The following is a 20,596-nucleotide window of genomic DNA, read 5'->3' on the forward strand; positions in this document are numbered from 1 at the left end:
TCCCAGCATCTGTGAACTACATCTCACTGCCTCTACACATCAATGTTGCAAAATCACAGTATGACAATTGGGGCAAAGGCTTTAGCTCTAGTTTACATGTATAAAGCAAAGGGAACTCACCTTTTATCATTTCTCTTGACAAGTCTAAACACGGTGAAGGATTGACATGGCAGATAGATAGATACTGCAACGAAGATGAATCTGGTTGGCATAAACAATGATTCGGGTTGCTGTAGGTGTTACTTACGTCTGTGAAATCCAGACAGTTTAGAGGAGTTAAGGTAAAGCAAGCCTAATATTTTTTAAAAAGCCTACTGTTGACAGGAATATTCAAACGCTACAAAGAGAGGAAGAGCTACATACAACATGAATAATAAATAATGTAAAAATGACATTAGCCTTTTAACATAGGTCATTTCCATTGTTTATTTTTGTTAATGATAGGGGTATTTTCTCAATAAATTCAAATAATTAATTTCATAACAGTGAATGATAAGCTATAGCTAGAGAAGTTAACATACAGCATTATCTTGCATTATCTTGAAATTTAAGGTGGGAAAAGTGGATGATGAGAACTTCACCTATCTTTTTGAACCAAATAATGTTGGAATAAACATATTTTGAATAATAGAAAACTAAATCTGGTTCTTTCATATTTCAGTGTAAAAGTTCTTTGATAGAATACCATTTTTCTGCATCGGTTTAGACAATACAATAGTAGACGGCAACATGTGGATCATAGAATGTAGCTTGTGAAAACCTAGGTGATGTTTAAAGAGATGAATTAATTGAAGACAATTCATGCTCTTTCACATGAAAGAAAATCAATGATCAAATAAATTTAACATGATTACGGTGACTAAAGTAAAAAATATCAAATATGCTAGTTCTCAGTGCTTGTTTGGCACATATATTAATAAATTCTCAAACATCAACAATGCAACACCGATATGTACTAAAACCAACTAGCACAGTGAGATTCCTAAAGCACAGTTAATTATTAACATCATAAAAACCTAATTCCCATATGAATTCTGTAATCAGACACACCCTCTCTGTACTGTGCGAGCTGGTCTGAACACTGTCTTTTCAGGATCCCTCAGAATTCATTAGCATTTCAAAGGTAAGTCAGGCTGAACTCCACAATTCCTCATTGAATTCTGTGGATCTTCTGGACAGGCATTCAGTTATGAGACTATACGCACACATTCGTCACAACTTTGAAAAGAATGGAAGGCCTTCATACATGTCAGTTTTTAGTTTTATCCAATCATTAATTTTCTGCAGAGTTGTTTTTTCTTGACTTAATATTTTTGCAAGTTTTTTCATTTTCTCTTCATTTCTTTCTATGTACTTCAACCCTTCCAGCTGCAGCTGATTCAGCTTTTCATTTCGACTTTCATCTAGAGGTATGTTTTCACACATTACAGGATTAAATCTAAAATAGGTGTCAGGAGGTAAGAGACCATCAAGCATTACGTGGACTTCTGTTAAAACAAAGGAAAGAAAATAGGATGATTAAAAAAATTGAGTTATTTTACAAGCATCTAATTTTATGTTTATTTAAAATTTTCCTATTCTAGGAAAATTACAAAGCATTGCTTATTTCCACACTTCAGCTAATTAATAGGAAAGAATCCCTAATATTGAATACAGCTACAAAATGAAACATCTCCCAAACACATCATACAATTCTTTTTTTTTTTTTCCGCTTTTTAGGGCCAAAGCTGCAGCATTTGGAAATTCCCAGGCAAGGGTCGAATTAGAGCTGCAGCTACCGGCCTACACCACATCACAGCAACTTGGGATCCAAGCCGAGTCTTTGACCTATACCATAGCTCGTGGCAACGCCAGATCCCTGACCCATTGAGTGAGGCAGGGATCAAACCTGCATCCTCATGGATACCAGTAGGATTCATTTCTGCTGCACTCCAATGGGAATTCTCCCTTTTTTTGATTTTTAATTTCTTGAGACCATCTTTATTGAGATATAATTTATACAAAGTCTCTACCGATTTTAAATGTCTAATTTGACAGATTTTGATAAATGTGTACCTTGGTGCAAGCACAATAATCATGACATAGAACACTTCCCATTACCTTCATGCCTCTTTATGGCTGGGTCCCACCTTACCCTTTGCCATTTCTAAAACTTCACACAAATAGAATCATAAATATATAGCTGTTCTGTGTCTGGCTAGCTTCTTTTACTCAGCAAAATGCTTTTGAAATACATGTTGCAGCATGGATCGATTGCTCCTTCCCTCTTATTGCTGATTAGTGATCCACTGTACGGATATAACACAATGTGTTCTTTCCAGTCTGATTCTTGGCAGTTTTTAGCTACTAGGAATAATCCTAAGCCATTCTGTGGATTTATGATGCCAGTTACCTTAGCTAAATACTCATGGATGAAATTGCTGGGTCATATGGTAAAAGCATGTTTATCTTTTTAAAAACTGCAACACTGTTTTCCAAATGGCTGTATTATTTTGCATTCCAACACTTAATATATCTGAGTTCCCATCTTCCCCATCTTTGCCAACACTTGGTATTGTCTGTCTTAATTTTAACCCTTCTACATGATATAGTGGTACACTATGGTCTCAATTTTCATTTCTCTGATGACTAATGACACTAAAAAGTCTTTCATGGCTTATCAGTCATCTGTGTTATCTTCTTCAATGAAGGGCCTGTTCAAATATTTTGCCCATTTTTTTCACTAAATATCTTTTCTTCTCTATAAATTCCTTAAGTACATGTAAGAATTTTCTATACAGTTTGCATCTGATTATATATTTGGTTCTGATGATAGATAAGACACATGATTTACTAATATTTTAATTCAGTGTATAGCTGTCTTTTTATTAAGTTTCTTTTGAAGAACAAAATTTAGAACTTGATGAAGTCTAATTTTATCTGTTTTTTTTCTTTTACATTCATGTTTTTTGTGTCCTATCTAAAGACTCTTTACCTTGCTCAAGGTCATTAAGACTTTTCTCCAGGGTATTCTAGAAGATTTACAGTTTTAGCTCTATGATCCATTTCAATAGTTTTTATATATGCTGTGAAGGGTCAAGGTTCAACTTTCTAAATATAGTTATCTGACTCCCCCAGTACTATTTGTTGAAGATTATCCTTTTCTCACTGAGTTACCTTTGTCAAAAACCTTTTGACCAGACAAGTCTGGATCAATTTCTGTACTATTACATACTATTTATCTTACATGTATCTTTATGCAAATACCACAGTCCCTTGCTTATTATAGTTTTACAGTCTTGAAGTCAGTGTAAGTCCTCCAACTTTGTCCTTTCTCAAAACTCTTGGTTACTCTAGGTCCTTCACATATCCATATAAATTTTATGGTTATCTTGTTAATCTCTACCCCAGAAAATGTCTGTTTTGATTTTTACAACAGTTGCTTGGAGTCTCTGGATCAACCTGTGGTTTGCTACTGTAACAATACCGAGATTTCCAACTCTTGAACAGAGTATATCTGCAATTTCTCTCAGCAGTGTTTTGTAAGAGATCTTGTATTTAATTTGTTAAATATTCCTTAAGTATTTAGTATTTTAATGCTATTATAAATATTATCTATCTTTGTATATATTTATTTCCAATTTCTAATTGTTCATTGCTAGTATGCAAAAATACAATTGATTTTTATTGATCTTACATTCTTCGACTTTGCTAAACTCACTTTATTAGTTCTAGCAGTTGTTTTATAGATTCCTTAGGATTGTTAACATAGACAACCACGTTGTCTATAAACACTTCATTTCTAATCTGCATGCTTTTTAAAATTTTTATTTTTATTTATCTTTTCGCTTTTTCTAGGGCTGCTCCTGCAGCATATGGAGGTTCCCAGGCTACGGGTCCAATCAGAGCTGTAGCTGTCGGCCTACGCCAGGGCCACAGCAACACGGGATCTGAGCCACGTCTGCAACCTACACAACAGCTCACGGCAACACCAGATCCTTAACCCATGGAGCAAGGGCAGGGACCGAACCCGCAACCTCATGGTTCCTAGTCGGATTCGTTAACCACTGCGCCACGACGGGAACTCCTGTGTGCCTTTTATTTTCTTTTATTGCCTTATCTTCAGTACAACACTGACTGGAAGTGATGAGAGACATCTAATCTAAATCAGCTCCTGATCTTAAGCAGAATGTATTCAGTCCTTCACCATTAAATATGATGCTAGCACTACTTTTTTTGGTAGATGACCAAGGAAGTTCCCTCCTGTTCCTAAGTTGCTGGAAGTTTGTTTGCTTTTTTAAAATCACGAATGGATGTTGCATTTTGTCAGATGTCTTTTCTGCATCTATTATCACAAAATTTTTCCTTTTCCTAGTCTGTTCATACAGTGAATTATATTGAATTTTTGAAATTTAATCCAAACATATATTCCTGGGATGAACCCTATCAGGTTATGCTATATTCTCCTTTTATATATTGCTGAGTTCAATTTATCAGTATATTTTAAGGATTTTTGCATGCATATTAGTAGGGGATATTGACTTGTATTTTTATATTTTTTAGCAATATTTCTGCCTGGTTTTGGTGTCAGGGTAAAGGTGGCTTTAGTAAATAGGAAAATATTTATTCTTCTAGTTTCTCCATGTATTTGTACAGAACTATTAATCTTATCAACTGTATTTTTCATGTCACATATTGTATTTTTCACCTTTACAGATTTGATTTGGGTCATTTCAATATCACCTATTTGTCTCATCATGTTCAAATCTTCCTCTATCTCAGAGAATATATGGAGTATACAACAGTTTTGTAACATCACTGTCTGCCAATTCTTTCTTTCTTTTCTTTTTTTGCTTTTTAGGGCCGCAAGTGCAGCACATGGAGATTCCCAGGCTAGGAGTCTAATCGGAGCTACAGCTGCTGGCCTATGCCACAGTCATAGCAACTCACAGCCACTTGAGGTCAGAGCCCCATCTGTGACCTACACCATAGCTCATGGCAATGCCAGATCCTCAACCCACTGAGCAAGGCCAGGGATTGAACCCACTACCTCATGGTTTCTAGTCAGATTCGTTTCTGCTGCACCATGATGAGAACTCTCCCCCTGTCTGCCAATTCTATCATCTGTTTCCTATCTTGGTTTGTTCTCATTGGTTGGATATGCTCCTAGTTAATGGTGTCTTTTCATGCTTCTTTCTTTGTATGCCTGGTTTTTTTTTTTTTTTTTTGCTTTTTAGGGCCATACTTGCAGCATATGGAAGTTTCCAGGCTGGGGTTGAATTGGAGCTGCAGCTGCCAGCCTACACCACAGACACAGCAACGTGGGAATCCAAGCCATGTCTGCAACCTACACCACAGCTCACAGCAATGCTGGATCCTTAACCCACTGAGCAAGGCCAGAGATTGAACCTGCATCCTCATGGATGGTAGTCAGGCTTGTTGCCTGCTAAGCCACAATGGGAACTTTCTTCACTTTTTTTTCATTTTTCATTTTTATTTTTTTGCTTTTTAGGGCCACAAGGGGTAATTTTTTTTTTATTGGATGCCAACCATTGTGAACCTCACTGATGTTTTGTCTTTTTTCTTTTTTTTTTTTAACCATGTCCACAGCACATGGAAGTTCCTGGGCCAGGGATCAAACTCGTGCTGTAGTTTTGACCTGCACCACGTCCACAGCAATGTGTGATCCTTAACCTGCTGTGCCACACGGGAACTTCTGAACCTCACATTTTTGTGTGCTGGAATTGTCACATTCCTTTAAATATTGTTGGATTTTCTTCTAACAGTGGATGCTGTTAAAATGGAATTAACGAAAAAAAAAAAAAAAAGATCAAATCGATCTTTTTGAGGATTGCTTTTATGCCATTTTAGGGTGGATCGAGAGCAGCCTTCAGTCTAGAACTAATCTGATGCCACTACTGAGACAGTCCCCTTCTGAGGCCTCTGCTGCACATTCCACATATTATAAGATCTTTCTAACCTGGGTGATAGAAATCTGAGCTACTCGGGTCCCATGTGAGCTCCAAAGATTCTTCTGCCTAATCACACTGGGGCCATCTGCCTTGGGGAGTCCCTCACACACATGTGCACAGCACAGGTCAGTACTCAAGGGGACTCCTTTGCATGTCTCTAGGCCACTCTGTCTATGAAGCTGCCTTCTCTATAGCATTTTGCCCACAAATTTTAGCTTCTTTGCCTTCCTTGAATTCAAAATTGTTTTCTGAACTACAAAGGACTGTCCTGCTTTTCTGAGTTCCCCCCTCCCTGTGCTACAGCCTAGAAACACCTCAGGTAGCAAGCCCGGCAATCATGTGATTACTTCATTTATTTTCCTTCTCTCAAGGATCACTGACCAAAGCCACCTGTCATCTAATAGCTGAAAACCACTGCTCTGTACAGTTTTCTAATGATTTAAGGTAGCAGGAAATATATGGCTCCTATTATTCCATCATGGCCAGAAGCTGAAGTCTAAAGTCTCTTTTGAAATGTTTAAAACATATGTATCCTTTTAGACCCATATCAAGTCTAAACTGCTTCTGGTAAATTGTCTACAACAATATAGTTTAGTGTTCTCATTGTCTTAATCATCTACTATCCACCATTTATTTAGCAACTGAAAATATATTAGATTGAACCAAATGAAACTGCCACTTTTATAGGTTAATAACCATCAGCAATCACATTTCATTCTAATTCTTCACTAATTAGAATATAAGCGCAGAAGGCAGCACTTGACATTTCTTAAAACTTTCAAATGAGCCCATTACACGTATGAATATCCTGACTGGATGATCAAGACTATCTTTTTCTCAGACAACTGCTTACAGTAAGAAGATCTTACTGATTTGACAACAAAATTTCAGATAGTGAAAAACCCAGAGTGGCACCTCAGTGGGGTGCTGAAGATCCTCATGTAGGCTAATGACTCAGTAAATAACATGGTACCATGGAGAGAATGGGATTTAAAAGCAAGGGACTATTAAGCGGTAAAAACTCTTTTAAACAGATTTCATGTAGGGCTTAAAAATAATGTAGTAAAATGAGGTGATTTAGACCTCAAGGCCAAAATGAGAAAGTCTACAAATACTGACTACCTACTGTGCCAGGCACTGCAGTCAACACAGTCAACTGCTAAGTTCCTGCTTACATTCTTGTGGGATAGATAGATAGAGACCATAAGCAATTAACAAGTGCGTGTGGGGAAACACACACACACACACACACACACACACACACACACACACACAATGAGATAGACGCTCTGGGAAAAAAAAAAAAAAGAGGAAGCAGGATAAGGGGTTAGCATGAGATGGTGAGGGGGTTAGAAAGTGATCAGAAAAGGGCTCCCTGGAGAAGTGACATCTGGGCAGAGACATCTGAATGAAGCAAGGGAGGGAATCAAGCATGTACCTAGGGGAAGGCCTTACAAAGAGAAGATGGCAACTCCCTGAGGCAGGAGACTTCTTAGCAAGTTTGAGGAACAGAAAGAATTAAAGCGTAGCTGGACACACTTTATAGAGGGGACACATTTTGAGAGGGGGGGGGAAGAGATGCATTCCAAGACTGGATGAATTTCAGTGAATGAGGCTTTTGGATTTTGTTCTAAGTGTGACAGGAAGCCTAGAGGGTTTTGAGCTGCGTATAGACGTGATTTAGTTTACACTGTAAAAGGGTCTCTTGGGCCTTTATATGAAGACTAGGTCACAGGGGCAGCAAGAGTGGAAATAAGGACTTATTCCAGTTTACCTCCACAATACAAAATCGTTGAATTCCTTAAGCACTCTTTCTCTCTCTGTTAGCACTTGTATATCTGAGTCAACCCGATTTCTTTTCCCTGTTACTTAACTGGCTCCAACCAAGAGTCTCCAACCAAGCCTTTGCTGCTAATCCTGCTTAGCCTTCAACTGTAAGGAGGCAAAGGCAGCATCAGCTCCCACATGGAGAAGAGTCACTACCCTGGGGTTACTCAGGAGAAACAGAAACGACATAAGACCTGCTCCCATGTGCTTCTTAAGTCTACAACACAAACGTAACACCATTCACTTCTGGAAGGCACCATGAACTGCATCCCAGAAGGTAAAGTAAGTGAAGGCAGCACATAAACAGACTGACCTTCTGTGTCCGTAGCACTGTTGATGACATTAGACAGTTTGGTTTTCAGGCTGGTGTACGTTGTGGTGTTTCTCACGTCGCTCTCGTAACGTCCGGTGCCCAAGGACACTATGCACTCTAACGGCACGTCTGGCCAAAGACATTTACACTCGTGCATTGCTAGTGCTGAAGGGTTATTCAGAAGCAGACCTCCATCCTGAAAAACACAGGGCAAGCAAACATAGCACAGAACTCTCAGAAGGAAAATTCTCTCTTCCAAAGATGAAAACAAATAATATTTTAAACAGTCTGAGATGTATTTGCTGGAAAAGCAGAACTATGTAATGAGCTGAACAAACTCTTAAAAAATGAGAGATTCCATTAAACTGTATTTATTTTATATACTGTGAAAACTCGCTGGCCTCATTGGCTTTAGTAAAGCTTCCTTTCCTATTATGAAAAACCTTTGAATTTCTTGGATTGCTCTGCATACGTTGCTCAAAACTACTGAGATGAACTGAATTACTAAACCAGATCTTTATCCTTGTTCAGTGGCTAATATAGATTCCACATAAAATCTAACAAAAGAATTGCGATTCTGCCAGACAAATAAGAGCAGTTCTTCCTTCAGAAGTCAAATATAACCAAATTAATCAAACTAATTTGAAATTTTGCCAACAATACAATTTCAAAGCACCGTATTCATTTACTGCTAATTGATATAACCTAAACAAAGTGGAAAACTTAAAATTTTTAAGCATTTACCAATATTATTTTGAAAAATTCAGAAGGAAAGGGCAAAATATGCTGAGAGTGTGCTGTAAAAATGTAGTAGAATAAAAGTCTATAACCAGTCTTGCATTCCTGGGAAAAACCTCACTTGGTATTAGTATATCCATTCGATTTTGAAAAGCTGTAAGCTGTTAGAAAATTATTCCTTCTAATTTATTAGAGCCCAAATCTCCCTCCCCTAACTTGTACTTAATTCTAGATTTGCATTTTGAAGCTACACAAAATTCAACATCCTCTAATCCTACAGTGTGACCATTCAAGGCCTATTTGCAGTTTTCTGAAGGAGCCGAATTTTCTTGCCTTCATGCCTCTGCACATGCTGTCAATGCAAAATGTTCCTGCCCCAGACCCCTTCTCTGTTCAGCTCTTGCTTATTCTTCAAAACATGTTCCAAGGGTCATGCATTCCAGCAAGAACCTAACTGAAACAATCCTAATATACTGAGTAGGCAATCCACTTCTACTGGAAGATAATTCTGTACAGAGTACATTAAAGAATTTTGAAAAAACATGCCTACTACAAGGATGAGAGAAATATAACCTTAAATTGTCATGCAGTTAAGATAACACATATTTAAAATGAATGCACATTACAGTAATCCACAGATTTGGGGGCAAAGATAAATAATGAATTAAATTATTTTTTCATGGGAGGGTTATTTTATCAAAATTCTTTTTTAATGTACTAGTACAGTAAAGTTATAGCCTCTAGGATCTTTGCCAAAAGAACCATTTTGCATAGCAGAGTTTTCCTTAGAGTTATGTTGTGTGTGTGTGTATGTGTAATACATGTTATATATTTTTTAAATACAAAACTCTTTCTGGGAGTATTCTTGTGGCACAGCAGATTAAGGATCCATCACTGTCACTGCAGTGGACCGGGTCGCTGCTGTGGTGCAGGTGCAATCCCTCACCCCGCAACTTCTACATGCTATGGGTGAAGTAAAAAAACAAAACAAAAAACCAAAAAAACACTTTTGCAATAAGCCATATACTTCTAAAATATCATAATGGTATTTTAATATTTTTCTGAAGATACAGAAGTAGGGGGAAAGAAACAGATTAGGAATCCTGATCCTTCCAATCTTAGCCTCTCTACTTATTAGCTCTTTGGTAGAGACCACGTGACTTTTAAAATAAGGTTTGACTAGATAATTTCTAAAGTCCCTTCCAGTTTCAAAATTTTATGATTAGGTATTGTGTTGAGTATAGATACACGTATAATTTAAAATGGGTTCAATGGCAACTTATTTTAGTACTGATCCTAGCACTTTAAACAGGCTTTGTTGACAGTTTCCTTTTCAATGATTTGCAAGTTTCTGATAAGAGTAAAAAGCAACACATGCAGCAACGCAACCTCTAGGAAGGCAAGAATATGACTGTCTTTTTATAAAACTAATTAGGGAATCAAAAGATAAAAGAGACTTTCCCCAAGTTTTTCTTTTCCTTATGGAAAACCATCTACCCCATACCTCGCCATCATCAATATCAGTATCCTCTGGCTTGAAGGCCCCATTAAAAACACCATGCAGGAGTTCCCACTGTGGCTCAGTGGATTAAGGACCCCATGTAGTCTCCATGAGAGTGTGGGCTGAATCCCTGGCCTCTCTCAGTGGGTTAAGGATCCAGTGTTGCTGAAAGACCACATGTGGTGCAGGTCACAGATGCAGCTCAGACATGGTGTTGGCATGGCTGTGGTGTAGATATGCAGCTCCAGCTCCAATTTGACCCGTATCCTAGGAACTTCCATATACTGCAGATGTGGCCGTAAACAAACCGACCAACCATGTAGGGAGTTCCCACTGTGGCACAGTGTGTTAAGAATCCAACTGCAGAGGCTTGGGTTGCTGCAGAAGCACAGGTTTGAATCTTGGCCCAGCAAAGCAGGTTAAAGGATCTGGCATTGCCATAGTTGTGGCGTACATCACAGCTCAGGATCAGATTCAATCCCTGGTCCGGGAATGTCTATATGCCACAGGTGCAGCCATTTAAAACAAACAAACAAAAAACAAACACTATGCAGGATTTTGCCCTACTATAAATTCTATAGTTATACTCCGTGTAACTTCTAATCTCTGGGTATTTCAATTTTTTTTTTGGTCTTTTTTGTCTTTTTTTTTTAATCTTTTTAGGTCCGTACCCATGGCATTTGGAGGTTCCCAGGCTAGGGGTCTAATTGGAGTTGTTGCCGCTGGCCTACACCACAGCCACAGAAACACCAGATCAGAGCCGCATCTGCGACCTACACCACAACTCATGGCAACACCGGATCCTTAACCCACTGAGCAAGGCCGGGGATCGAACCCTCAACCTCATGGTTCCTAGCTGGGTTCATTTCCGCTGCACCACAACAGGAACTCTTAATCTCTGGATATTCCAGACGAAACACTTCATTACTGTAAAAGCTTTACAGAAGGATCAGAGAAGACAAAAGGAGAGAAAAGATAAGGGGCAAACAAGGTTTAGCATGAATCGACAATAGCAAAGTCAACCCCACATCAAAAAGTTTCCAGTGGTTTTAATAGCCATGCTTCAAATCAAATTCCTACTCCTTTAACTTTACTTCCTTTCCATCAAAAAAAATGCAGAAGTTAAAATTTTTGGTACGCACTTGAGTCCCAGGGTAAGGAATATCATCCCTTAAGCTCTGTTCATGGTTAGCCTACTGTTGTCAGACGCCTCTTCTAAGTTGTAGGCTAAGGTTTGGCCTATGGTATCTCCTGAAGCCTTGTCATTCACTACAGCAGGGCAGTCACACCCTTGGTTATTTACATATTTTGTACTTACTGTCAGCCACTGCTCATGCTGGGTGCTGCCCTTGAAAAATGAACTTACTGGCGTTCCCGTCGTGGCGCAGTGGTTAACGAATCCGACTAGGAACCATGAGGTTGCGGGTTCGATCCCTGGCCTTGCTCAGTGGGTTAAGGATACGGCGTTGCCGTGAGCTGTGGTGTAGGTCGCAGATGCGGCTCAGATCCCGTGCTGCAGTGGCTCTGGTGTAGGCTGGCGGCTACAGCTCCGATTAGACCCCTAGCCTGGGAACCTCCATATGCCTCGGGAGCGGCTCAAGAAAAGGCAAAAAAAAAAGACAAAAAAAAAAAGAAAAATGAACTCAACAAATAAAGCGACACTTATCTTTTGGTGGTAAACAAAGGATTGTGTTTTAATTGCAGTACATTGTGCAGGAACTTAATAGCTTAAAATTTATTTTATTTCTTTTAATGTACATTTAACCATTTCAAATCACAAATCAGAGAATTTATACCAGAAAATAACTGCTGGACAACAGGAACAGCTGATCACCTCATATTCTTATTTTGTTTTTTTTTTTAAATATTTTTTATTATGGTAAAAATGTATGACAAAAACTTGATTCTTTTAACCATGTTTAAGGTTATGATGCAGTGGAGTTTTACATTCGGAATGTTTTACTACTATCACTACTATCTATTTCCAAAACGTTTTTGTCACCGGAAAGAGAATCTGCAATCATTAAGCAATCACTCCTCATCCTCCCCCGACCCCATTCCTATCCCAATCAACTATTCATTCTTTATACATAAGCCCCGATGAAGTCTTTGTCAAGTCAATCCTGACAAGATAAATCACATCTTTTACACTACTTCTCAACCCTATACATGTTTTTATCATTGAATTTATCATCTCATTCTCTAACTGTTTATATTCTTCTAGTTTGAGCTATTTGAGAGTAGGATCCAGGAAACAACATGCTAGCAATTATGGCTAACACAGTGCCTGGCACTCTAAGCACTCACATTTATGTCCAGTTACAATGACTAGTTGTGGCCTTGCACAGGCATAATTTAGCACAGAAAGTGCTAGGAAGGCTCTTTCTGCCTAAAATACTCTTTACCGGGAGCATTTATATGAAATATCATCATTTCTCTTAGGTTAATGTATCTTGAGTTACGAATATAACCTTTTAAAATGTAAATTAGGCCTAAAAGAAATAATATTATTAGAATTTGCTATCAAAACATTCAGCACAAGCTCATTTATCAGGCTCTTTCTCCAAAGACAGGGAATAAATGATTTAATTTTGCAGGGAGAGATGGAAAAAGATAAAAGAGAAGAGATATGCATATGGCTAAACTCATCAAGCTGTATACGTCAAATATGTGCCTTTATTTGTATATTAATTTTACCTGAATAAAGTTGTTAAAAAGAGAGAGAGGCAAGGGGTAATTGTGTGTAAAAATTACTATTTCAAGATAAATATGAAGCCACTTGGGTGGGGGAAGAGAAATAATGCATTGGAAGTTACTCCAAAAGAATTCTTCCTACTTTATGATTTCCTAGGACACCTAATAAGCCTTGTAAATACTATAACATTCTTCTTACAAAGACCAATTAAATCTACATATCTACTGACTCACACCTCTTAATTACAGTACTGCTTTCAATAACAGTTCAAATAGAATATTAATGTATAATTTATACTCTACCTGATTCCAGAAAGGATATGAACTTACATTAAAACATGTGTCAGACATGACAGTTAAAAGAGATTTTTCAAATGAAACTGGAAATAACTGAATATAATTATTCAAAGAACTTAGGATAAAAGGATTATAATAAGTAGTGTATTTGAGGGGTTTTTTAAATGACAAAATTCTAATACTTTTTTAGTACGTAAAGTATATTTGACTTTTAAACCTCTTGGCCACTTCTGAAGGGTTGGAAAGGAACCTTGCTTGGGATGTCCTCTTTGTTTAAACAATCAAGATCAATCTGCAGCTCAATGTAAACTCAAAGATTATAAGCTATGAAGGGAAAGAAATAGTACTAGTCTACCTGAAGTGGAAAAAGAACCACTGAATTTCTTTTGTGTATTATATGTATTCTAGGGACTGAATTAAGCCCTAGAACTACTTTCTCTTAGATAAAGAATAAAGAGCAAGGGAGATAACTTCTTTTGACGACTGAGAACACACCATCCTGAAATGCAGTAACTCATCACTTGAGATGTTCACTAATACTCTGGTGTAACTGCCATGACACCCATCTTAAAGTTGTAAGTTATTAACCTTAAACCTTGAAGTTGTAAGTTCACATTTTTAAATACACTGTTATTTCTCTATTTATGACACGGTTTAAATACTATAGAATATGGAGAAACAGTTGTTACAAACAGCAAGATACATATTAAGATAAACATTTTATTTAAACTAGTAAGTCCTGAAATCAACACTTAGAAGAAACTCTACAGCTACCACTTTCTGTCCTGAGGGGGTGGAATAAACCAGAGAAAGGGGAGAAGGGGAAGTGCCTTACATAACTCAGCAATGACTGATGTGACCAAGTAAAAAACAGTCTGCACTGACTCCAAAGACGAAAGGAACCCTATTTTAATCTCTTAACTGCAAAGAGTATGACAATACTTCTGGAAAGACAGAAAAAAAATGGGACAGTTGAGTCTAACATTTAAAAATATAACCAAGCTGCAAATGATATAAAATTGGGTTGTGATGATCGTTGTACAACTATAAATGTAATAAAATTCATTAAATAATTAAAAAATATACATATATATCTCCAAGCTGTTACATAAAAATATAGGAGAAAATAAGCTGATGAAAATGTTTTAGCTATAACATGAACTTATGTAAATTAAAATTACATAGTTGATATGTAGTTTACATAGAAGATCTGTAGCTTCTGAACAACATCTAAAAATCCTTGTAAAAATATGTTTTTTTCTCAACATATATCTGAATACCAAATGATTATCAGAGAGTAGGAAGGAGAGTTAAGGTTATTGGCTCCATCAAAAAAGACTGATTTTAAGTGGGATAGCATATAAAAAATTAGGCATGTATTAAAAACATGTATTTTGAAAGTATTAGCTCAAAAGCTTTGTTGACTTTTTCTTGATCATTTAGTAAAAGTTATGAGTTAAGAGTTCCATAAACAGTGGTAAAACATGACAGGGAAAAATTTATGATAAATAAATGAGTGTATAACACAGAAAAAGAATAAATTATTCAACATTACAGAAATAATACTCAACATTATTGATCATTTAGCCATAAATTTAAAAATAGTACAGGAGTTTTGCCATGGCACAGAGGATTTAAGGATCCAGTGCTGTCATTGCAGCAGTCGCTGCTGTGGTGCAGGTTTGATCCCTGGCCCAGGAACTTTCACATGCCACAGGTGTGGTCAAAATAAATAAATAATAAAAAAAAATAGTATAATTATAGATAGCATTCTACTCTGTCACTTACCAGTGGCAACCCTAGTCTAGTTACTTAACTTTTCTTAAGACTCTTTCATTTGTAAAATGGAAGTAACTGTATCTGCCTCATAAGCTGTGAGGATTAAATGAGGAAACACACACAAAGGACTCTCTGGTGTTTGGCACATAGCTAATTTAACAAGTGTTTACTACTATTATTTTATTATATTCTCTTCTTCAAAATACATCCAGCAAAACTGTCAAAAAAACTGTATTCTGCATTTCAGAGATTGTTTCATTGTTACTTTTTTGTTATAAAGAATACCTGTTTATGTAAACACTTTATATCAAGAACAAAACAAACTCAGAAAAATGTGATCAGAGTATTACCTTTCACAGATCAGGCAACTAATGCCCTAGTATCTCAAAATCCTTTACAAAAGGAGATAGCTTAATACATTCTAGTTGGGGAGTTTTGGCCTTTGGTCTTTGTTACTTTTTTTTCTTTTTCTTTTCATCTGCTTCCATTTTAAGCTTAACTTCTTCAGCTGTAAGAGCTCCCAGTTACTTACTCATTGTTACTTTTTAATCACATTTGGAAAGCCAACCATACATACTACTTTATTTTTCCATCAAATTAAAATTATTATAACGGACCATGAATGACATTACATAAGATACAAACAAATCTTTCCTGAAATATGCTCTCGATCCAGAAGGCTTGCCAATCTAAGTAAAACAAACAAGTAAAAATATCTTGAACTGTATGTGCATCTTTTGCCACATTTCCACGAAGAACGTTTCCTTGACATTTAGTAAGTGCGGATTCTTTCTAATCATGTAAAGTTTTAAAAGCCAAGCCACACAGTCAACTTACTTGATGAAGATCATTTCCCAAGGCATATTCTGCAAAGTAGCCTGGAGCAGCAGATGAGGCCCTAATGGCCTGCCACATTTTATAGTGACAGCCTCCCAGATAGTGAGAGTTGACTCCAGGAAAGTGACCATAGTTTCTGAACACGAAAGCTTTTGGCGTTATCCCTCTGTTCACTATGGTACTTACTGCAGCTACCTAGTGAATTAAAAAGAGAACGATATTCAGTGTAGGCAGCAATATTTGGGAACAGTGAAAATTTAATATTATTTAGTAGTATGAATGAACAAATTCTACCTGTCAAGATAAATATACAGTATAACTATAATGTTCAGCAGAGGGGAGCAGATTCTTTTAAATAGGTATTTCTTTATGGGAAAATAGATACAAGGGCTGAGACAATTTTGAGACATGCATTATAAGAGAACAATAACAAAAGATAGTTTTTGACTACATGATTGTGCTAGCTATTTATTTATTTTTATTTATTTATTTTGCCTTTTTTAGGGCCGCACCCACAGCATATGGAGGTTCCCAGGCTAGGGGTCTAATCAGAGCTACAGTTGCCAGCCTACGCCAGGATCTGAGCCGGGTCCGCGACCTACACCACAGCTTTCGGCAAAGCCAGATCCCACTGAGTGAGGCCAGGGATTGAACCCACAAGCTCATGGTTCCTAGGCAGATTCGTTTCCGCTGCACCATGATGGGAAGCCCTGTGTTAGCTATTTAAAAAAACATTCAAGAGGCATACAATTGCAGGCCTTTATATAATAACTATATATAATAGCTGCAGGAGCAATGAATAAAAACTACTTAAAGATGAATACACTATTTTCACATCATTTACAAATTAGTCTTTTTGTGCTCTTTAAAAGCATTACAACTTTAATAGCTGAAACTCTAACACTAAACAAATTCTCAAGGCTTTCTGATTATAGTTCATAACCGGTAACTAGGTTAATTTTTTTATTAAAAAACTAATGTTTATCACCTGGCTTCTTAGATTTTATCACTGTCCACTGAATTTGTATAAAATGTGACGTATCTGTTAATGATCTGCAATATAAACTTAAGAAGCTGAAAGGAACTGGTGAAGCCGGGTTTCGAGGGTCCTGTGCCAAGTCCTGCCAGGGGCCTGTGTGCTTGGCCCACTTTATTTTTTAATTTTTATTTTTTTCTTTCTTTTTAATGGCCTCATGGAAGTTCCCAGGCTAGGAGTCGAATTGGAGCTGCATCTGCGACCTGCACTGCAGCCTGAGGCAAAGCCGGATCTTTAACCCACTGATTAAGGCTAGGGATCGAACCCACATCTTCACAGAGACAATGTTGGGTCCTTAACCCGCTAAGGTACAATGGGAACTCCATGCTTTGCTCTTTTAGAAACAAAAGGTTATGCTCCAAATTCTTGTGAGTGACCCAAGTGTGTGTCTAGGATAGAAATTAGCCATAAACTAATATCCAGAAGGTCTCTCTATTAATTGGTGTAGAGGTAGGCTCGATTAAAAAGAAATGTGTGGGTGGCTGCCTCCTTTACCCTGAGTGAATTATTTTTTAGGTGACTGCAGTTCCCCCATACCCACTCTACTCTTTTTTAAGGTAGTGACTCACACAATTCAAAAACAAACAAACAAGAAGCCCTGAAGATGCAAGAGAACAGGAGATGCAGTGTGCAGCCGGGGGTCCTCTCCAATGAGCTAGTGCATCTCATTACCATGGCCTCGCGGGGTCTGAGCCAGCTACCACTCCAGTCTCACCACACACTCTGCTCTTGGATCCCTAGGCTCCAGTCTGCAGGGACTCTCATTCCCCACATTTCTCTGTGATTCCTCCTGCACAGACTGTTCACTTTGCCAGCCTTCAACAGAGCCCTCAAAGCTCATTTCTTTAGAGTTGCCTTCCCTCATAGTCCTGTAAATACATGCTTTCAAGCGACTGTTTTTGTGCTCCGTGGCTCTAATTTCAGGAAAAACTCTATCTCACTTGTGTGATCATTTGATTAATGCTTACTTTGCCCTGCTGGACTATAAACTCCACGCCTGCATTTACTCACTAATGTACGCAAAGTGACTAGCATAGTGGGGGCACTGGGGGTGCATACTTAATATCTAAAGAATGAATGAAAATATGTGTAAGCAAGACTGAAAGAGCAATAGAGGGAGCTGTATTTGATTTTTCAAGGTTACATCTTGTTACCCAAGAATAAATAGGAGCTACATGGGATTCTTAGGTACATAAACCCTATTCTTGAATCAAATAATGAGACTTACTAAAGAACAGAGCCACGTGCAGTACTCAGATCACTGGGTTTCAAACAAAATAAATAAAAACAGAGGCCAAACTGAGATGTAGTCTAGTGACATGAAGATTTTAAAAAATGAGATTCCATTTGTACATTTATATATCCAAGAGGCACATAAAGTTTTTAAAAAATCAAGGGGAGGAAATGCCACAATTTTCCTTAAATCTCTAAGTTTGATTAACCCTATAATAAAATAATTCTTCATCGTTATTTTCAGACTTCCATGTTCTTAAACTTTGTTATACTTACTTCATATAGAAAAGGTCCAATGATCACATTCTCTCTTCACAGAAGGACCCAATATATAAAGAATCAATATAATTTATTAAAAGAGGTTCCTAAGAATTTTCTTACCTTAATAAAGAGCTTTCCTAATAAATCTTTTCACCTGATTTGGTTCAATTCCAACTGGGTGCTATATTTAAGAGATTCTAAAACTTACCTTAGGACATGTGGGGTTTCTTGCTGTTTCAATCATTAGTGAAGATCCCATTCTATCCCTTTATTAAAGGAGAAAAATTAAATTATATTAAAATGATTTTACTTCCTAACACTATACAATTTCTGTTGACCTATGGTTTGTCAAAACTATGAGAGACAAAAAAGAATTTATTAAAGCTCTCCTCTAAGAGGCTCATAATCCAATTAATCCACATAAAACAATACATAGTTTATCTCTTAGCCACTCAAAGTTGCAAGTGTCTACAGTTCTGAAGGGGGGTGGGGATCAATACAGGCTTCAGTATCTGGAAAGACCCATGGAGATGAGGCTTGAGAAGGACACCAACGCTGGCAGGGCACCACATTCAAAGCCTGAACACAAGAGAGTGAAGGCACAGAGGCAAAACACATTTGTTGTTCTCAGGGTCCTCCTGACAGGATAAAGGAGTTAAGACTGCAGAAGTATGGCAGACTAGTTACAGCGCAGTCTGAAAACCAGATTGGGATATTTAGATTTTAAACCTGTTTTAGCAATACAGAGCCTATGTCACTCCCTCCCCCACAAATGCTTTTTAAATCATCTGAGTTGGCATCTGTATTATTGCCACATTATAGAATTGTCCTTGGGCAGCAATTTCCACAATTCCATTACAAGGAAATTTTATTACAGGGCAGATTTCTTCCAGACTCAAAAATTATGTGTTTTTCCCCCTGTACTGAATATGAAGACTATGTTTTTTGTTGTTGTTGTTGTTGTTGTTTTTTACCAACCTGCCTCAACAAGAAAAAACATTTTCCTGAAGACAGTTTTTTAAACGACACTGAAGGTTCTCAACTAGAATTTAGTAAATTTCATGTATTTACAGATCAAGCTGTAATCTACCCTTCACAATATTTTATAAACACAGTGTAAAATACTTTCTAAAATAGACAAGGACTTTATCTTTCCCAGCCTGATCTTTATCTTTCTTCTGCATGAAGATCAATGCAATTTTATTCTTCAGGGGTCTTTATTTTTTCATAGAAATCTTGCTGTAAAATTAGGACAGAGATCCTGGGAGCATGCTGCTTTCACACTTCAAGCAACATTCAAGTTTAAACCTTGATTTTATAAACAGAGCTAATGTACTTGAGGGAACTTTTATGAATAGAAATTTGAAGAATATATTGCTTATTTTAAAGAGATGTCAGAAGAACTAATTGCTTATTTTAAAGAGATGTCAAAAATTTTTAACATTGCTAGATTCTATTGATGCTACAATTAAAAATAAGTATCCCGGGAGTTCCCGTCGTGGTGCAGTGGTTAACAAATCCGATTAGGAACCATGAGGTTGCGGGTTCGGTCCCTGCCCTTGCTCAGTGGGTTAACGATCTGGTGTTGCCGTGAGCTGTGGTGTAGGTTGCAGACGCGGCTCGGATCCCGCGTTGCTGTGGCTCTGGCGTAGGCCGGCAGCTACAGCTCTGATTTGACCCCTAGCCTGGGAACCTCCATATGCCTCTGGAGCGGCCCAAGAAATAGCAACAACAACAACAACAAGACAAAAGACAAAAAAAAAGTATCCCTAAAATAGCACAAAATCATATCAGAGGGGAAAAACCCATAAAAATTCGCTCAATAAACAATGAGAGAAAAAAACTGACCAAAAAGGTCAAGGAATAGGCATGGTAGATCATAACAAGGCCCTCAAACTTACGTACAAGGGTGTATATTAAGTGATTTCCACACCCTTGTACATCGTCCCTTCCCACACCGAGCCTGGATTTTCGAGGTTTTAGTCAATGAGATATCAGCACACATGCCACTAAACTGAGGCTTGCTAAGTCCTCATGCAGCAGGGCTTGCCCTACGGGAACTCTGCCATGATGCGGTGAAACCCAGGATGAGAAAGACCATCTCAGCTGAGCCGTCCACTGGCTTCTAG

At 37.6% G+C, this 20,596-nt stretch overlaps 1 protein-coding gene across 4 annotated transcripts in view; it reads right to left on the reverse strand.

Annotated features, from left to right (window-relative positions):
• Nucleotides 1-410: 410 nt before the first annotated feature.
• Nucleotides 411-20,596, reverse strand: part of PNPLA8 (patatin like phospholipase domain containing 8) — a 49,313-nt gene continuing 29,127 nt past the window's right edge. For all 4 annotated transcript variants that reach the window (XM_047752365.1, XM_047752367.1, XM_047752366.1 and 1 more), the window contains 4 exons: nucleotides 18,676-18,733; nucleotides 15,938-16,132; nucleotides 8,092-8,287; nucleotides 411-1,487 (listed from right to left, as the gene is read on the reverse strand). In XM_047752365.1, the coding sequence (XP_047608321.1) occupies nucleotides 1,213-1,487; nucleotides 8,092-8,287; nucleotides 15,938-16,132; nucleotides 18,676-18,733 (724 nt within the window). In that variant the 3' untranslated portion in view covers nucleotides 411-1,212. The remainder of the gene's footprint in view (nucleotides 1,488-8,091; nucleotides 8,288-15,937; nucleotides 16,133-18,675; nucleotides 18,734-20,596) is intronic.

Source organism: Phacochoerus africanus, chromosome 11 (assembly GCF_016906955.1).
Source record: "Phacochoerus africanus isolate WHEZ1 chromosome 11, ROS_Pafr_v1, whole genome shotgun sequence".
Classification (NCBI taxonomy): Eukaryota; Metazoa; Chordata; class Mammalia; order Artiodactyla; family Suidae; genus Phacochoerus; species Phacochoerus africanus.